We start from the raw sequence: 19,754 nt of genomic DNA on the forward strand, positions 1-19,754 counted from the left end.
GAAAGAAAGAAAACTGTCCCTATTTGCAGAAAATGTGATTTTTTATGTAAGAAAACCCTATGATTCTGCTAAAAAAAAAGCTCCTAAAAGTAATAAGTGAGTTTAGCATGGTTGCAAAATACAAGATCAAGATATGAAAATAACTCGTATTTTTCAACATTAACAATGAACTTAATTTGAAATTAAATAAGCATGTGTGTATGCATAGATACATATACACATGTACACAAATATCGTGTATGTATTTATTTATATCAGATTCACAATGAACCCCCCAAATAAATACATACATACATACAGAGGTTTAAATTTAACAAAACATGGGAAAGAAATGTTAAAAACTACAAAGTGCTGATTAAAAGTAACATAGCCCTAAATAAATGAAGACACATACTGTGTTCATGGATTGGAGAACTCTATTTATAGTTAGGATGATACCTACATAGTCAATTCTCCCTAAGCTGAATTTAATGTAATTCCAATTCAAATGTTAGCAAGATTTTTTTTTTTGTAGACACAGACACACTGATTCTAACATTTTTATAAATGTTAAAGGATCTTAAATACTCAAAACAATTCTGAAAAGAATAAAATTGGAAGACTTATAGTACCTGATTTTAAGACTTTGCTAGACAATACCAGTAATCAATATAGTAGTGTTCTGACAAAAGGATAGATACATATGTATTATATATCCACAGAACAAAATAAAGAATCTAGAAATAGAACTATAAAAATATGGTCAATTGAGTTTTGACAAAGATGCAAAGGCAATTCAATGGTGATGATTCAATGGTGATGCTACAATGTCTTCAACAAATGGTATCAGAACAAGCAAACAAGTATTAATCACCCTTTTTTATTTTCTGTATTTTATGATGATTTAATATCTTTAAAAACTTGCTGACTGGGGACTTCTATTCCTCTGAATGCTAGCCAATTCTTAGCTGGGGGACACACATGTCTTTTACATGCAACTCCAACCATCTCTAACTCTCACACATCAAGCCAGTATTTTCCCCTGCCCTAAAATCATCCCAGGTCAGGTACCAATTCCTATTCCCTGTTTCAGGCCATCCTTATTCCCCAAAGCCCAAACTAGACAATCCTATATTGCTTATCCTGTCCTACCTAGATTTTCCCTCAGAAACCCCAATAAAGGTTTCATATTTGCCTCTCCTCTCCCTCGTGCTTCTGCTTCACCAATCCTGGTACCTTCTCTCAGGAAATCTAGGTAATTCATTTTTCAATGACACTGACCTCTCCATGCCAACATTCAGTCACCACTATAACATAAAGTTCCATGAGTATAATTTTCACGTAACATCCATATGCAAAAAATGAACTTCAAGTTATACTTCACTTTATAAAAAATTAACTCAAAATCGATCATTTCTCAGTATCAAACTATAAATTTTTTATAGAAAACCAAAGAAGTCTTTGAGATCTTGGGTTAGATGAAGCACTCTTAGGTATCATCCAAGAGCATGACTCATAAAGCAGAAATTGTTAAGTAAGATTCCATCAAAATTAAAACTTTTGTTCCCTGACTCTGCTAAAAGAATAAAGAGAAGCTTCAAACTGGTAAACAATATATGCAAGCTCAACAATAAGAAAATATCTCAATCCAAAAGAACAGGCAAAACGGAGATTGCAAACTTACCCTTTAAAAGATGCTCTATATCATAAGTCATTCTCAAAACAAAATCACTACCACTACATACCTAAGAACAGCTAAAATATAAAAACCAACAACTGACAAGTGTTGTGAAGGATGCAGAACAACTGGAACTCTCACACATTGCTAATAACAATGAAAAAACTCTAAAAAACTGTTTGGCAATTTCTTACAAAATTAAACATCTACCATACCACCCAGTAATCTCACTCCTAGGCGTTTACCCCAGAAATGTAAAACTTATATTCACACAAAAACTGTAAATGAATATTCATAGTAACTCTATTCTTTATTACCCCAAACTGCAATTGTCCAAGTGGTGAATGGATAAACACTGTGGTATATTCACACAGTGGAATACTAATCAGCAATACAAAGAAATGAATTATTGATACATGCATAACATTGATGAATCGCAAAAGCATTATGCTGAGTAAAAGAAGCCAGTCTTCAAAACATACATATTATAATTCAGTTTATGTGACACTGTGGAAAAGATCAAACTACAGAGATGGAGTACAGATCAATACTTGCCAGGGATAAGGGATAGGTGGAGAGTGTGACTATAAATGGGTACCATGAGGAAATTTTATTGGAGTGATACAATTATTTCGAGTCCTAACTGTGATGGTAGTGATTACAGAAATTTATATATGCTTTAAAATTTGTGAAACGTACGCCAAAAACAAGTGCAGTCATCCCTCAGTATCTAAGAGAACTGTTTCCAGGACCACTCATGGATACCAAAAACCCATGGATGCATAAGTCCTTTATATAAAATGGCACTGTATTTGCATGTAAATTAGGCATAACCTTCTATAGACTTTAAATCATCTCTTGATTATTTATAATACCTAATGCTATGTAAACAGCTATTAAATATAATTAAATGCTATGTAAATAGTTACCAATGCAGACAAATTCAAGTTTTGCTTTTTTGGAAGTTTCTGGAAATCTTTTTTCCCCTGAATACTCTCAAGCCACAGTTGGTTGAATCCACTAATGTAGAACCCGTGAATATGGAAAGTTCACTGTATTTTGCACATAAATTTTTAATAAAAACCATTTTAAAGAGATACATGAATGCCTTGTCTTCAAATAAACCATTGGGTTCAATTTCAATATTTAGTTTTCTCAAATTCTGGAGAACAGATCTCATTGTACTGATAGAAGTTTCAGGGATTAAATCCATTTTGTTAGTCAACCCAAGAAAGAGTGGCTTAGAGGCAATTTCAAACACTCACCCTTCAATTTTAACCAAACAAATCATCAATCCATGGAGAAGAGAATAGATAAAAAGCTCAAATCACATACTAGAATTAAAAACTGAGAGTCAACTTTCAAACTCTGCTGCTGCTGCTAAGTCGCTTCAGTCATGTCCAACTCTGTGCAATCTCACAGACTGCAGCCCACTAGGCTCCCCAATCCCTGGGATTCTCCAGGCAAGAATACCGGAGTGGGCTGCCATTTCCTTTTCCAATTTTCAAACTCTAAACTTTCCTATAATCTCAGAAATTAAATCCTGTAAGAATTGCAACTCATCAAGCATTCTAGAGGTTATACAGTCTGTATATCTACAGATGTACAGACTTTTTCTCTTTAAAATACTGAAGAAATTACTTACAGCTTTAAGGGTAAGATCACACTGGAAAACAAGTTTACGGAGTTGTGTTAAAATTTCTCTTTTGGTATTTTCTAGATCATTTCGTCTTTCTTCAACATTTGTCACACACACTTTGTAGAGTTCATTTGCTTCTTCTACCTTTAGGAGTTATCAGAGAAAAAAGTGATGCTGGTTCACTGAATCTATATTTTAAAATAAATATACTTATTCTAGTAAAGCTCAGTTTAAATGATTGAAATGGCTTATGCATGAAAGTTCTGAAACATTCTATGTTTTAGATAGAATATTCCTAAAGATAAATATTGTTTTGGTCAGCAATTCAAGGACACCTGACTTCTATGAATAGTTAAGTATAATTTACAATTAGTACATTGTCTATAAAATAAATGTCCATTAATAGACTTTTCTATTTATATTTACCATTTCCTATAATCTTCTTACAGAATTTATCAATTATATTTCATAAATATTAATAATACAAAGCTTCTGCCTAGTCTTGCTAGCAGGTACTAGAATAAGTACACATATACACCCAGTTGCCTAAATGGTGAACCTCCTGAACAATCAAGCAGAAAATATTAAACAATTGACCTAAGATACTTCCTTCACAAATAAACCCCAAAATTCAAAATATAAGCAAAAATCTCTTAGCACAATGGTTCTCAAAGTGTGGATCCCCAGCAGCAACAGCAGCAGCAGTCCTGGGCACTTGTTTGAGATCCAAGTTGTCTGGGGCCAACTCCAGACCTTACTAAATCAGAAATTCTGAGGATACAGCCCAGCAGTTTGTTTTGACAAGCCTTCCAGGTGGTCCTGATGCAGGTTAAAATAAGAGAACTGAAGCCTTAGCAGATTATTGCTAATTCAATAGTAATAAATAACAAAAAAGATGATTACTTTTTGAAGAGCCTCCTCTTCCAGCCTTCGCTTCTTTTCTAGCTGCCTATTGAGATTTTTTACTAATCCACTACTTGAGCTCAGATGTTCTTCTTCTGCACGAAACATGGAAGATTTTGCTTTTTCATATTCATCTTGACGTTGCATACACAACAATTTTGCCTTTTTAAGAGCAGTCTCTGTTTCAAGCTACACAGAATAAAAAGAGTATGAAATACAAAATAAGAAAAATCCTAATGTACAAATCTCTTTAGCATATTCAGCAAGACAGTTATGACTGCATTTTAGATAAACTATAGGATAAGATATGCATCTTTCCAGGGTATATATGCCAACAGATTGCTCATGATTTTTAGATGTTCACAAATAGATGAAACTATTATAATACTAACCATTTTATTTTGCTCCTGCTTCCAAAGTTCTTTTATTTCTTTCCTTTGTTTTTCCATTTCATTTTTCCTCCCAAGTAGAGGCTGCCAAGGGCATTTTAAAACAACAACAACAACAAAAAAAACAGAAAAGAGAGAAAAAAGCTGTTTTCTAAAGGTACACTGCTGTTTAAAAAAATAAAAAGTATAGTGTATATATAAATTTTTACCTGCACAAATTTGTTGGCTTGGAGAGCTGCAATTGTTTGCTGTAAAAGGTGACTACTCTCTATATCATTAAGAAGGGCATTGGTAAATAAAGACTGCAGTGGCATAAACTCCTAGAATTTAAAATTGAAAAGAAAATTTTCCAATAGAAATGTACTAGAGTTCTAGATAACCCCCCCATTATTTTTCTTCAAAAAAAGAAATTTTTAAGTTTAAATTTTTTTCAGAAAAATGACTATTCATAAGTTTGACCATATGAAAAAATACTGAAGAACATTAATAAGTAATTCTTAAACTAGTCAGCAAAATTAGTAGCTAACAAGATAATTAATATTCATATATATATAAAACTGTAAATTTCCTAGCTTCTTCATAATGAATATCTTTGTAAGTTTAAAAAGATCTTATCTTGTCAATAAAAAGGTTATTTAGCATTCAAGTTCTTTCCTATATTAAGTACAAAATTTTCTGATTTTACATGGTATTATCAGGAGCTGAGTAATCACTTGGCATAGAACCCTAGCAGTTCACTGACCACTTACCTGTAATCCAATGTTAGTTCTAGTTGCCTCTGCCAACTTAACAATATTTCTAGTGGACTCCAATTCTGAAAAGGTCAAAGAAGGCATCAGAAGGTAAGTCCAACTTACTTTTTCTCCTCCATACTCTAGAATTATCTGTAATCCCCCAATTAAAAAGTGATCACAAATACTAGCCTGCATCATGGTATGAAGCTATGATTCTTAATTGAAATTACTCATCAAAATCAACTGGGAAACTTTCAAAATACACTTGCATAGATCTCACCTCTTTAGGGGACTGGGACCTAGGAGTGATTATTATGTTTCTAAGGCCTTATTTAGGTGAATCTGATGGGCATCCCATATTAAAGGCAAATAATGTAATAGAAAGAGCACAAGTTTTGGGTAAATTCTGTATTTTGCCAGTTACTAATATGATCTTAGGCAAATCTGCTGACCTTAGGCAAATTCCCTGTCTCATTCACCTCCTCTGTTAAACAGGAATAAGAATTTTGTCTTGCCTACTTCCCAGGGTTTTGGTAAGGATTAAATCAGAAAATGGATGTGAAAGCACTTTGTTAACTGTAAAACACTGGGAAAATATTAGCTATCAAGAAGTTCCTTATATATGTTTCCATTGCCTTCTGATCTGATAGCTAGATTTTATCTGATAGTTGTTTTTTATCTCCTTTAACTATATTAGCTGATTGCATTTCTTTTCGCTCATTAGAGTATAACTTTTTTTAAAGGCAAAGACCACTGTCGTGGTGTCCCCAAATCTAATGATAGGTCCACAGTTCAATGTTCAATAAGTGTATTTATTTTAAGGAGAGCCTTCCCTATTTCAAGAAGAGAAAATGGACAATGATTTTATTCACTACAATGAAAGCACTACTAATGTGAAATCATTATTTACAGTCTGTAGAAAATGAATCACAAAGAATTTAGTTCTTATGTTCCAGAGTTAATCAGATGCCCCAAAGGGCAACTCACCCAAGTTCAGCTTCTTTTCAACCCATGAGACTATGTTCTTGGTATATTTTGACCATGTTTTAGCATATGACAAAGCCAGTTCTACAGAATTAGTGTTTTTTAACAGCATGCTGTCTAATTCTATAGGAGAAAAACTTCCTGAAAATAAAAAAATGTCAAGGTAAGTACACATTAAATATGAGCTCATAACATGAAACCTTTAAAGAAGCATTAAAATCCTAAGATGTTTTTCAATGAAAACTGGTTGAAAAAAATGTGACAAATTCAAAAACAAAGGGTCATGGCTTGAGTTGAAAATAATTTCAAATTACATTTTAAAATCTTAATACATATTTCTATCATTCATCAAGTTACAAACCCTATATAATTGTTGATCAGTCTCTATCATCACACTATCTACTCTAGTAGGTTTTTTTCCCTTAAGTTTTATATGTAAAACTTTACATATTATTCATCTTATGTCTAAAATAAATACTTTCGGTTACTAAACAAGGAGATTAAGTAATCCAAAACATTTATCAAAAGTAACTACAAAATGTCTGATTAAAGTTTTAAGTACCTCAAGCATTACCTTTTTCATTGGATGAGTCCACTGATTCCACAGAAACGCTTTCAAAAGACTTTAAAAAAGGAAGAAAGCAAATTTAAGATTACAGCAGAAGATAACAGATCTTTGCTTCAAAATTTTTCACTCTAACTTGTTACTCTGAGATAATTCCTACTAAAGAATTTCAAGCATTTAGAACTCAAAGAGCCTGAGAAGCCTGTTTAAATGCCAGAACATTTAATAAGAACTATATAGCTTTTTACAACAGCAGTTCTCAAGGTCCAAAATGAATAAACCTCTTTGTTTACTAACAGCATTAATGAATCCATTCAAAATTTTAAATCCTAAAGATTTCAAAAATATTAGTCAGCAAGTTTTGGAAGCAATCTAAATAGACTTCTATCTAAACAGAAGACAAAGACACTCTCAGCCATCCTTTACCATTTTATTATATGATAAGCATGTTGTGCAAAGTCCTTTGGACAGCTTAGTGTGGAATTTTCTATGATGATGGAAATGTTCCACAGCTGCACTGTCCAATAAGGTAGCTACTAGCTACCTTTGAAAAGTGGCATTTGAAAAGTGGCTAATGTAAATGAGAATTAAAATTTTAATTTAATGCACTGCATGTGACATGCAGCTACCTTAATAAACAGTGCAGGAAAATGTTATCTACCAAAATTGTGAGAGCTTATTATTCAATGTAAAAGGAATCATGTAAAACCTACATTTGAAGTCAAGCTCTATCACTTAGTAGTTATACGACACTGAGCTACATATTTATACTCACTTAAGTTTTCTTGCCCCTTCATAAAATGAGGATAAGAACACCACTTCATAAGTCTATTTTAAAGATTAAGATGATGTAGGTTTGGGGCTTCCTTGGTGGCTCAGTGGTAAATAATCCACCTGCCAATGCAGAAGACATGGGTTCGATTCCTAATCCAGGAGGATCCCACACGCCATGTGGAACAAATAAGCCTGTGTACCACAGCTACTGTAGCCTGCATGCCCTAGAGCCTGTGCTCTGAAGTAAGAGAAGCCAATGCAATGAGACACTCACGCACAGCAACATGGGCCACAACAGGAGCACATGAATAGGACATATGATTCACACCTAAAATTTAAATTGTTTAGACCCCTGTTACACTGATAGAGTGTTTTATTACACTTCCTAAATTAGCAGCAAGCTTGAAACATATAATTGAGGAAAAATCATAAATAACAGCATAATATTTTAAAGATCTAGAAATACTTCATAATTCTGATATGGTTTCTACACTGTCCTCCTTCAGTCATCAAATGGATGACTTCAGAATGTCACATTTTTTTTTCTAAATACTGTAGTACATATAACAAATGGCCTTTAAGTAGTCATTCACATTTTGTATTATTTAAGAAAGACCTGTAGTTCTTATGTTATTTTGACATAATAACAAGTACTTGACACATTTCCAAATATGTGTTGAAATCCTTTTGGATCTGAATTCCAATACTTTTTGGAAATCCTTAACAGGAAATGATCAACATATGTCCCTAATGCAGTCTGTTTAAATATCTTGCATTTGGTGAAAAAATATTACTCAAATGAAAATATTACTACTACAATTACTATAAATCTTTAAAGCAATATTCTGAGTACATTCCTAATGTTTTATTATTTTATAGGTGTTTTTCTTCAACTAGGAATCAGAACTCTAATTCTCTGACATACTTATAAGGATGCTCTTAGGGAGAATTAAGACCTACAGTTTTGTTAATTAGGTGTTTCATGGTAACAAACAAACTATAGAGCATGTGAAAAGATTAACACCTTCTTCACTTCTTGTATCATTTTTCTAAGTTCCCACCAGTCTTCAAGACCTGCGGCACCATCAGGAAGGAAAAACGGCTAAGAACTACCGATTAAAATTTTGGATCATACGACATATAGATTCATTACATAAGACACTATAAAATTATCAGATATGTTCTTTTAAAATGATAGTTCCATTTAAAAAGTACAACTAAATTTCCAGCCCCAAAACTGGCCATAAATTATCATACTTCAAATGAACCGAGCTATTTTTCTCGCTACACTAAAAAACTATCAAAGACTAATGCTGAGATTAAGATTAAGATATTATTAAAACAGGAAGTTAAAAATATTAAAGTCTTTGCTTTCATACAAACTTGGCCTACCTTACTTTCCTGAGAAACAGGCAGTCGCAATAATGAATCATTGCCTACATCTCCCATAAGGAAGTTTGTCAAGCTATCCAGGGGAAGTTTAAAAAAAAAGAAATAGAAATTAAAAACACAAAGACAAAACACAAGTCATTACATTGCTCTGTCACAAGCTGTACATTCAACATGTCATCTAGATTAAAAGAGCCTTAGATATAAACTCCTAAGAATCTATCCACATAAACTAAGTGGTCACTCACAAATGGATGCTGCTTCTGAACGGCTATGCCGCTGCTGCTGCTGCTAAGTCGCTTTAGTGGTGTCCAACTCTGTGCAACCCCATAGATGGCAGCCCACCAGGCTCCCCAGTCCCTGGGATTCTCCAGGCAAGAACACTGGAGTGGGTTGCCATTTCCTTCTCCAGTGCATGAAAGTGAAAAGTGAAAGTGAAGTCGCTCAGTTGTGTTCGACTCTTCGTGACCCCATGGACTGCAGCTCACCAGGCTCCTCCGTCCATGGGATTTTCCAGGCAAGAGTGCTGGAGTGGGGTGCCATTGCCTTCTCTGTCTGAATGGCTATAAACACCTCCAAATACAGCAATAAAGCAACATAGGATATAGCTTTTCCAAAGCTGTGATAATATTTTATGTTGGTTAATACTTTACTTTGCTTTACATACTGAATTATCATGACACATACTCTCATTGAGACTTAGGCCCTAAATTCTTGAAATGACAGTCCTCTACTTACATATTTCCAAAGGTAAAGGCCAAGGTTTCAATAGAAGAAAACACTTCTCTGAAGAGATCATTTTTGTTTTCTTCATTTACTTCTGTGAAGTTCACAGCTGAGGGAAAAGGGATTACAATAAATGAGGGGGAAAATAAACTAGATTTATACAAAAAAATTTAATCCCATAGAAATCCACCATTACTTTCTAGAAGCATTAGAAAATTCAGAAACTAAAAAACCTAATACACAAAATAATATGATGTTCAAGTCCTTCATTAAAGAAATCACACAAAAGAATCACCTTGCATAAAAGTAGCTGGCATTCCAAACTGACTCCTCCACACACACTGCATTATTTGGCACATCCAAAAAGTGACTCAATGTGAAATCAATCGATCTTGAGTCATAGAGACCACGTTACATCAGCCCTCTCTCAGTTAAGAGAGCTCTGTGCTATTTTCTCTTGCTTATTGCTTCATGGCATTTTTAAAGAACAATTAAATGCACTGTGGCCCACCTAAGTCAATATGAAGTACATTTTCCACTACAAATAACCAATATCTAAAGTCATATATACATCTAACGTAGCATAAAACCTATACATGAAGCATATCATATTAACAACACCCAATACTTAAAAAACTTTTAATTCCTAATTTCTGCCTTTTTAAAGCCTTATTTCTTGTAAGGTCCTTAGGCGCTGAGGTCCATTTAAATTGATATATAGCTGTCTTTTACCATCGTGATTTTTTAACATTTTGCATTTTGTTAAAGAAACTTATGAAATATAATTGGAAAAAGTTTCTTATTATAACTTTATCTTTACACACCTTTGTTAAAAGCCCAGATACAGTTTACAGAGACAAAAAAACGTGAGGGTTGAATAAATTGTTCCAAGCATCACGTTCTACTCAGACTGAGTTTAAGGAGCAACTGGCTCCTTGTATCCCACCCTCCCTAGGATCCCTGCCAATAACTGGAAGAAGAGAAACCAAGTGGAGAGGAAGCTATACTTTGTTTTAAAACGGAGTTGTTCTTAAGCTTGGTTGTACATCAGACTTACTTTAGGAGCTTTAAAAACAAAATCTGAGGCCCACCACCCAAGATTCAGATTTTAAAAGCCTGAAGCACAGATACTTGTTCAAAATTTCTCCCAGGTGAATCTAATGTGCAATAAGAATTGAAAATGCTTTCTAGAAAGCCAGGATTCCTAAGAAGGGATGAATTAAAACCTCAAACCTGGAAGCCTCAGGAAATTACAACCAAAATTTTATAGATACGAGGGGCTAAGGTCCACAACTTTCATCATATTCCTCTAAATATTCCTGATACAAAGATGAAGAAAAACTTAAGAACCACCACAAATAATTTTTTAAATATCTCAAAATTTAGGTTGTAGCTTATATAACCTAGACAGCTGAAAGAAATCCATACAAAATATATGAAACAACAGTTTTCAAGACACTAGCTATCAAGCAACAAAGAACAAGAATCCTAACATACAAGAAACAAACGTGGTAAGCTCTACAACTGTCCTAAACTTACTGTCTCATAACACACACAGATTTCTGAGCAAAGGAAACTAACAGAGATAAAGAAGGCCATTTTATAATGATGGAGTCAGTTCATCAGGAGGACATAATTTTATACATTTATGTACCTAATTAACAGCTTCAAAATGTATGAAACAAAAACTAACAGAATTGAAATGAGAAATAGACAAATTCACAACTATAGTCAGAAATTTCAAAAATCCTATCTCAGTAATTGACAGAACCCGTAGACAGAAAATCAGTAGAGGATATGAAAGCCTTCAACCATACTATCAGCCACATGGATGAGACGGACATTTAAGGAACCTCTACCCAATGACAGCAAAACACACATTCTTTTCAAGCATACATTGTAAATTTATGAAGATGGACTATATTATGGGCCATAAAACCAGTCTCTGGGTTTAAAAGGATTCAAGTCAAGCAAAATATGTTCTGTGGCTAGATGGGATTAAACAATAAAAATCTCTGTAAAAATCCTCAAATATTAGGAAACTAACACACTTCTAAATAACCCCATGGATCAAAGAAGAAAAAGGGAAATTAGATTAGAAAGTATTTTGAACACAATGAAAATACACTGTATCAATCTTGGTGCAGATGGGGGCAAAGAGGTGCAAAACAGAGGGATTACCAAGGGGCATGCATCACCTGGACTGTGATGGTTTCACAAGAGTATGAATATCAAAATTGATCAGATTGTACCCTTAATTTAAATATGTGCAGTTTATTATAAGTCAATTATACCTCAATAATGCTGTCTTAAAAACTGCACTAAAAAGTAGACTTCAAACATAATTTAAAATGGAATACCAGAAAAAAATGTAAAGCCTACTTCTATTTCCTAATTTTAACATGTTAGACTTTAAAGAAAAGAAAAAAAATGCTTTATAACACTTGGCAGAATTCTGTAATTGTCCTTCCTTTCCTATAAATATATTTTTCAAAGCACTAAACAGGACTGGGGAACTTCAAAAAATAATTGTAAGTAGTGAAAAGACAATTATTTGAACCATCTTCAGTCCTTAACTTCATCCCTACTCAAATGAGGTTATAGCCATCTATTGTAAATTCCTCTTACTGCCTTTGCCTCCACTTCAAAACAGCTCTATATCTCTAATATCCTTTCACTTCTTTTGCTCCTGCCCAGGGTTTCAAAGAATAATCTTCAGCTCCTTTCCAATAATAAGTCTTCCCATTCCCTCCTGCATTCTCCAAAACCCTGTACCACCACCGCTTGCGCTTGTGCTCAGTCATGTCTGACTCTCTGCAACCCCATGGACCGTCGTCCACCAGGCTCCTCTGCCCTCCTCTGCTCCCCTAGGTCCCACTAGCTGACATTTCTTATGATACTAACAACATACCCAAATCTTTCCTATGGTAAAAAATTAAATTTACCGTATTTCTCCTTAAAGCTATCATCCTAATTTAGCATTTCTTTACTGCCAAACCTCTATAAATACATAATGACTGAATTCACTAGGATTTGACTTTTCATCCAGTTTAATGGTTAGCAGGGGTTGGAAAACTTTTTCTGTAAGGGGCTAGATAGTAAATATTTTAGACTTTTCAGGTCATACAATCTGTTACAACTATATTCAACTCTGTATAAAGGAGTCAAACATAAATAAAAAAAAATGTCTCTAAAGTTTTTTCCTTCCATCCCATTCCCATTGACACTGACTTAGTTCAAAGACGACATTTTACTTCTAGTCTGGACTATTTAACAACCTGCTAATTAATTAGCCTGTCTCCACTCTCTCCTCTCTATTAGCTGACCTTCAAAATCAAATTTAAAAAATTTTGCGAAAAGTTTAAGTATCTCCCTTGGGTTCCCTATTAAGTCACAACAATGAGCACTAAAACACATTTAATATCTCTTTAAGAAAACACGTGAATAGTTTTCATACATATACTCTACAAGAACAGCAACTTTCAAACAATTTTACAATAACCAATCTATGGTAAGAGAAGAGGGATGGTATGAGGGAGGTTCAGGATGGGGAACACGTGTACACCCGTGGCGGATGCATGTTGATGTATGGCAAAACCAGTACAATATTGTAAAGTAAAAAAAATAATAACAATAAAAAAATTAAAAAAAAAAAAGAAATACACATCACATCATGACCAAGTATACCATAAACATATAATAGATAACTATACATACAGTTATATAACATCTTTAAAGTTTCTGAAACATCCTTAAGTCTTAAACTTCTTTTCTATTCACTTTCATATTTTAAAAATGCTGGCTACAATTCATTAATGTGATGTCATAAATCAGAGGCCAAAGTTTGAAAACTGCTGAATTAAAAGATACAATGGAAGAAAATTTTCACTATATGCATGGGGAAAATTGCAAAAACACAAACCAAAAGCTTTAGGATTTATAAAATGAAAACTTCACATTGCTTCTGAGAAACAAAAAAGACAACCTGAAGAACTTACATGCATCCTATATTCTCAGAAATGCTGAATATACAAATTGCTCCTTAATTTAATTTATAAACTTAATTATAAATTAACTATAATCTATGTTTATAGATTTAATTATAAATTAATTTAAATTTAATTCAAATCACCTTCAAAATACTAGCACATATTTTTTGGAACTAGGAAAAATCAATTGAAAAGTGCTTATGGAAAAATAAAATCCTGAACAAAAAGAATATTGGAAAGAGGAGCTATCCCTATCAGACATTAAAACACTATAAAACAATGGAGACAATAAGGTATTGACACATAACTAAACAAATCAAGGGGAGAGAATAACCTCTGATGCTGCTGCTGCTAAGTCGCTTCAGTCGTGTCTGACTCTCTGCGACCCCTCAGACGGCAGCCCACCAGACTCCCCCATCCCTGGGATTCTCCAGGCAAGAACACTGGAGTGGGTTGCCATTTCCTTCCCCAATCCATGAAAGTGAAAAGTGAAAGTGATGTCGCTCAGTCGTGTCCGACCCTCAGCAACCCCATGGACTGCAGCCTACCAGGCTCCTCCGTCCATGGGATTTTCCAGCCAAGAGCACTGGAGTGGGCTGCCACTGCCTTCTCCTGAATAAACTCTAGAAACAGATATTAAATATGTGACAATGTAGTATATTTATGATAAAGATGGCATCTTAAACCAATGGGGAAAATAGGAATTATTCAATAAACTAGCCAGAAACATAGATACTCTAGAATGTACCAAAGATTTAAATTTAATAAATAACACCATGAAAACATTAGAAGAAAAAACAATGGCGAATGCTATTATAATCTCCAAGCAGGGAAATCCTTCCCTTATACTCAAAAAACATACAAAAGATTGAGATATAGATGCAAAATAAAATAAAATAAGCAACTCAAAAGATAAAAACAAACTAAAGAAAACCTGCAACTTATATCAAAGATTAAGGACTAATTTCACTTATACAGAGTTTCTATAAATCAGTACTAAAAAAAGACCATCAAGAAAAAAATTTGAATCAACAGTCAAGTCACATAAAATGATGTGCAAATGGCTCTGAAACATATGAAAAGATACTCAACTATACCCAAAATGAGGGAAATGCAAATCAAATCTATACTGAGATACCATTTTTTTGCTACCAGACTGGATAACGAAGTCTGGTCACCAGCTCTGTTGGCAAAGGTGTATGAAATGAGCTTCTTCAGCAAGACGATCAGAAGGACAGAAAAGCTATGGAGGATGTTAGCAATATAGAAAACATAGATGTACGTGTGCTCTGTTCTAGTAACTACCCACCTAGGAATATACACAAGATATTCATTGAAGCATTGTAATAAAAAAATTAGAAACAATCCAAACATCTATTAGTAGTGAACTAGTTAAATTAATTATAGTACATCAATATAACAGAATATCACGCAGCTTTGAAAAAACAAATAACAGCAAAAGAAGACCTTTTATATACAGTTAACTCAGAACAATGAGCAAAGAGCAGACTGTTAACCTTTGCATAAGAAAGAGAACGTATTGTTATTTGCTTTTGTATATGTAATGTCTCCAGAAAGATACATAAAAAACCAGTAATAGTTGTTGCTTATCTAGGGAAAGGAATGGGTAGCTAAGGTCTGATTGAATACCTTTTTATACTGTTTGCACTATGAATCATGTGAATGAACTGCCTATTAAAAAATTAAGTTTCAATACAAAGAAAACATGTGAGGCTTCTACAATTTTGGATACTTATTTTTCTTGTTTGCCAATTTTTAAATATAGGGCAAAATACAGATCATGAAAAACCTTAAAAATGGTCCTTTTATATTACAAATGAGGTTTACCAAAATGCTTGTAAATGATGAAAACACAACTACTACATACACAATAAATTACTGAGTGCTATGGTGTCTTCATCTACTTCACAAATAAGCTGTATCTCTCTTACCATACTGCAAATATTTTGTCAGACTGAGCTTCCGGCTTGGAAACAAGACACAGGAAATACAAATCACTATTAGAATGAATGGGGAAAAGCTAAGGATTTTTCTTGTAAGGTTATTAAAAGGTAAATCCCACATTTAAAATAAAAAAATAAGAGAAGTTAAAAGGATTTCAATTTTATTCCAATGCAACTGTTAGGACTATGCATAGGAAGTGCATAGATTTCATGCATTCACACCCTGAGCAGCACAAACAAAATTATACCTCCCTGATCTAACTGTCTTTAGGGCTTCCCAGGTGGCTCAAACGTAAAGAATCCTTAGGAGACTGAGGTTCTATCCCTGGATCAGGAAGATCCCCTGGAGGAGGAAATGGCAACCCACTCCAGTATTCTTGCCTGGGAAATTCCATGAACAGAGGAGCCTGGCATACTACAGTTGATGGGGTCACAAAGAAGTCAGATACCACTGAACAACTAAACAACAACGATATTCAAAAATGGTTTCTACACTTCAAATCCTGGCCTTTCCATGGTTTGAAAACTAAATTAAGATTAAATGAAAGAATTAAATAAGCTCTAATTTGACATCAGTTTTCTAGGTTACTGAATATTTTTCATTTGAGGTATCAATAACATTTTTAGATGGCCTCAACAATAAGATAAGGGGGGTCATTTAGAAACTTAAAACTTACACCAAAGAAAACATAATTTTTAGTTTTCTAGCGTCATGGAGTCCTACTGAAACAGAGCAAGTGGAGTCCTACTGAAACAATAAATTCCCCAACAACAAAGTAATCTTCTAAATTTCATCCAACACAAAAGTAAGACTGTAACAATAATTCCAAAGGTAAAGACACTCTTAGTGGGAAATAATACTCAAAAAATTGCTTTACCTCAAAGAAAAAAGATCTGTAAAGCAGTGGAGAGGTCACTTTCTTGCAGTCTGTTTCTGGAATGTGGACATCAACCATACACAGACACCCTCCTTCACAGGACATCCTGACTACACACAATAGCTACTGACAACAATTGAATGAACCGTGGTCCTTATTTGCAAGCATGGAAATTTTACTATCTATAGACACTAATTACTCTAACTTACATTAAATTGCGCTTATAGACAATCTATTTTAAAACAAATTTGGTTACTAAGCATTTTTAAGAGTCACAACAGAAGCTATCCACTTTGAAACCATCTATATTTTTCTAGTGCTTGAAATACAGAAAAAAAGAGAACCACGCAAACAGGATAAATCTACATAAAAAGGGAAGGCAGTTCTTAAGTACATGGACTATATTGTATTGACAAGGTTTTTATTTTCCCTTCCTGCCTAATTCCTTGACACTTGCCCTTTGCCCTCTCTATATCAATCCCATCATGTTCTTCACATCCAGAGTTCGACAAGCATCCAGAATTGCAGTTCCAATCCCTGCCCTAGCCCAGTTAATGTTCACCTGACCTTTGAGACTCTGGACAGGTAATCCCTCTCCCCAAAAAAGCCTCTCATTTCATTACTCAAGCCATGGTGACTCACTTTTAGTGAGTTAAACTATTGTTAAACTAAATTGTTAAACTATTTGAATTCACATTACCTATCAGGTTAACATTTAACACTGACAATCACTTCTTAGAACCTAACATTTTTAAAATTCCATAACATCTTTCTCCAGATAATCTACCTACTTTCGTGTTTCTCACCTTCTCTCTGTCCCTGGGAGCTCACACTCAGTCCTCTAATCAGTCTGCACACTCTGAGTTGGTGTCATCCTCTTCCATTAACACTCACAGGTCAACAATAATCCAAGTCCACTACATCTTCAACTTCAAACTTCAGCTTAATCCCTAACACTCAACCTGTCCTACGTTCCATCAAATCAACAGCCATCTCCTCTTCTGTAATAGCCACACTCTACTTCTACCATACCCCAGCTTCTGTCTTAGCTCAGACATTCAACCCTCATCTAGCCCATTATTTCCAATAATCTCCTAACTGAACTCCTTTGTCTCTAGTCTCATTTTTCTCAATCTTTATATAATGCAGCCTAGAATAATAGATTTTAACAATTTTTGGTTCAAATTATTTCATCAAAGGATAATGTCCTAATTCTTATTTCTTTTAGCACATGTAATATATATACACATTTATATACACATATATGATAAACTTATTCTACAATTTTAGTTTCATTTATCCACATTTTAAAATAAGGTACCAATTAAGTCTACTTTTTCCATTTGTTTCCCCCCTTTAAGTGGAGTCACTACAAATGGCCATTTTCCAGTATCAATTGTCCTCAGATAACAAAGACTTTTTGTGCGCCAGTAACTTATTTCAAAAGAGCATACATACTTTCAAAAAACTCAAAAATTTTAAACGTCAGTTGTTTAGTTAATTTCACTTAGTATTTTTAGAGTGTTTCCTGCCAAATAAAGTTTAATTTTTAAGACAAAGAGACTTTTAGGTGTGACTTAGTGTGTTAGTTGCTTAGACATGTCCGACTCTTTGCAACTCCATGGACTGTAGCCCACCAGGCTCCTCTGTCCATGGAATTCTCCAGGCAAGAATACTGGAGTGGATTGCCATTCCCTTCTCCAGGGTGACTTAGGAATATTTAAATATCAAAGTGTGTATGACTCCTACTGATACACATCATACATGCGCCATGAGAGATGGCTCCACAGACATTATGAACCAAAATATATCACGTGGATCCTTTTTGCTCATGCCAACCCATGGTTAATAGTGTCTTTCTTACCTTTCACTTTTGCGATAAGCATTTCTGCAGCATTTTGAAGATCGACAGAATTGAGGTTCTGATGTTTATTCATTACAGACTTTAAAACACGAAGAAGTTCATCAAGACGTATATGAATGACTTCTTTAAAACACTCTTAAAGGAAAAAAAAATTTTTTAATTTGTTTCCCAAACCACGTTACAAGAGTCTAAATAAACCATGAAAGATCATTTGGGAGCACATTTTAAACAGAAGCAGTGGCTCCAAAATTTTTGCCTACAGTATGTTCACTTTTATTTTCACCACTGCAATTACATGTAACTCATTTAGCCTTCAAAAAATCCATAATCATTTTAATTCACTAAAGATTTCAAAAGCACTCATAGAGTCAGCTTAGGCACTAACCTTTTGCAGTTTTCTCAGTCTAAATGTGCTTTCCAGATTTCCCTTGAGGCAACTTTATAAGTTTTTCCTGTCTTTCAGTTTTTATTAATATACTTTTAAATACATATTGTATCAGTTAAAGCCCTATAAATGTCTGAAATATTAACTCATATGAAATGGCACTTACATGTTAAGTTACCACGTAAGAATTGACTCTTCATTAAGCTACTATCAGATATCAGAAATGAGCAACTCACAGGCATATATGTAAGTACCTCCATTTCACCTATATATTTTAAAAACTGATATAATTTACATACAATAAAATGCATAGATCTTTATATGGTTCAATGAAATTTTATACTTTTAGAAAAACTGAGTTAACTGCCAATGATGAAAAACTGGGGGATCATTACAAGAACTCCAGATTTATGCCTACTCTTGAAAAATCAAAATGTGGTTATACCAGGCCCATATCCTCCTTGGCCATAAGCAGCTGAAACAGAGCAGCACTGTGCTCTTTTAGGCATGCTTCCTTCCCAGTGCACACCTGCCTGCTTAGACATTTATACTTCAGTTCAGTTCAGTCGCTCAGTCATGTCTGACTCTTTGCGACCCCATGAATTGCAGCACGCCAGGCCTCCCTGTCCATCACCAACTCCTGGAGTTCACTGAGACTCACGTTCAGTGAGTCAGTGATGCCATCCAGCCATCTCATCCTCTGTCGTCCCCTTCTCCTCCCGCCCCCAATTCTTCCCAGCATCAGAGTCTTTTCCAATGAGTCAACTCTTCGCATGAGGTGGCCAAAATACTGGAGTTTCAGCCTTAGTATCATTCCTTCCAAAGAAATCCCAGGGCTGATCTCCTTCAGAATGGACTGGTTGGATCTCCTGGCAGTCCAAGGGACTCTTAAGAGTCTTCTCCAACACCACAGT

At 34.3% G+C, this 19,754-nt stretch overlaps 1 protein-coding gene across 2 annotated transcripts in view; it reads right to left on the reverse strand.

Annotated features, from left to right (window-relative positions):
* Positions 1 to 19,754, reverse strand: part of ARHGAP29 (Rho GTPase activating protein 29) — a 75,708-nt gene that overhangs the window by 29,818 nt on the left and 26,136 nt on the right. The window contains exons 3-12 of one of the 2 annotated variants that reach the window (XM_010860477.1): positions 18,456 to 18,590; positions 9,773 to 9,869; positions 9,038 to 9,110; positions 6,881 to 6,929; positions 6,310 to 6,447; positions 5,338 to 5,402; positions 4,798 to 4,908; positions 4,592 to 4,672; positions 4,200 to 4,388; positions 3,303 to 3,440 (exon numbers count right to left, since the gene is read on the reverse strand). In XM_010860477.1, coding sequence (XP_010858779.1) covers positions 3,303 to 3,440; positions 4,200 to 4,388; positions 4,592 to 4,672; positions 4,798 to 4,908; positions 5,338 to 5,402; positions 6,310 to 6,447; positions 6,881 to 6,929; positions 9,038 to 9,110; positions 9,773 to 9,869; positions 18,456 to 18,590 — 1,076 coding nt within the window. The remainder of the gene's footprint in view (positions 1 to 3,302; positions 3,441 to 4,199; positions 4,389 to 4,591; positions 4,673 to 4,797; positions 4,909 to 5,337; positions 5,403 to 6,309; positions 6,448 to 6,880; positions 6,930 to 9,037; positions 9,111 to 9,772; positions 9,870 to 18,455; positions 18,591 to 19,754) is intronic. The other variant, XM_010860479.1, reaches the window with a different exon arrangement.

The sequence above is a fragment of the Bison bison genome, unplaced genomic scaffold (assembly GCF_000754665.1).
Source record: "Bison bison bison isolate TAMUID 2011002044 unplaced genomic scaffold, Bison_UMD1.0 scf7180017864466, whole genome shotgun sequence".
NCBI classification, from domain to species: domain Eukaryota; kingdom Metazoa; phylum Chordata; class Mammalia; order Artiodactyla; family Bovidae; genus Bison; species Bison bison.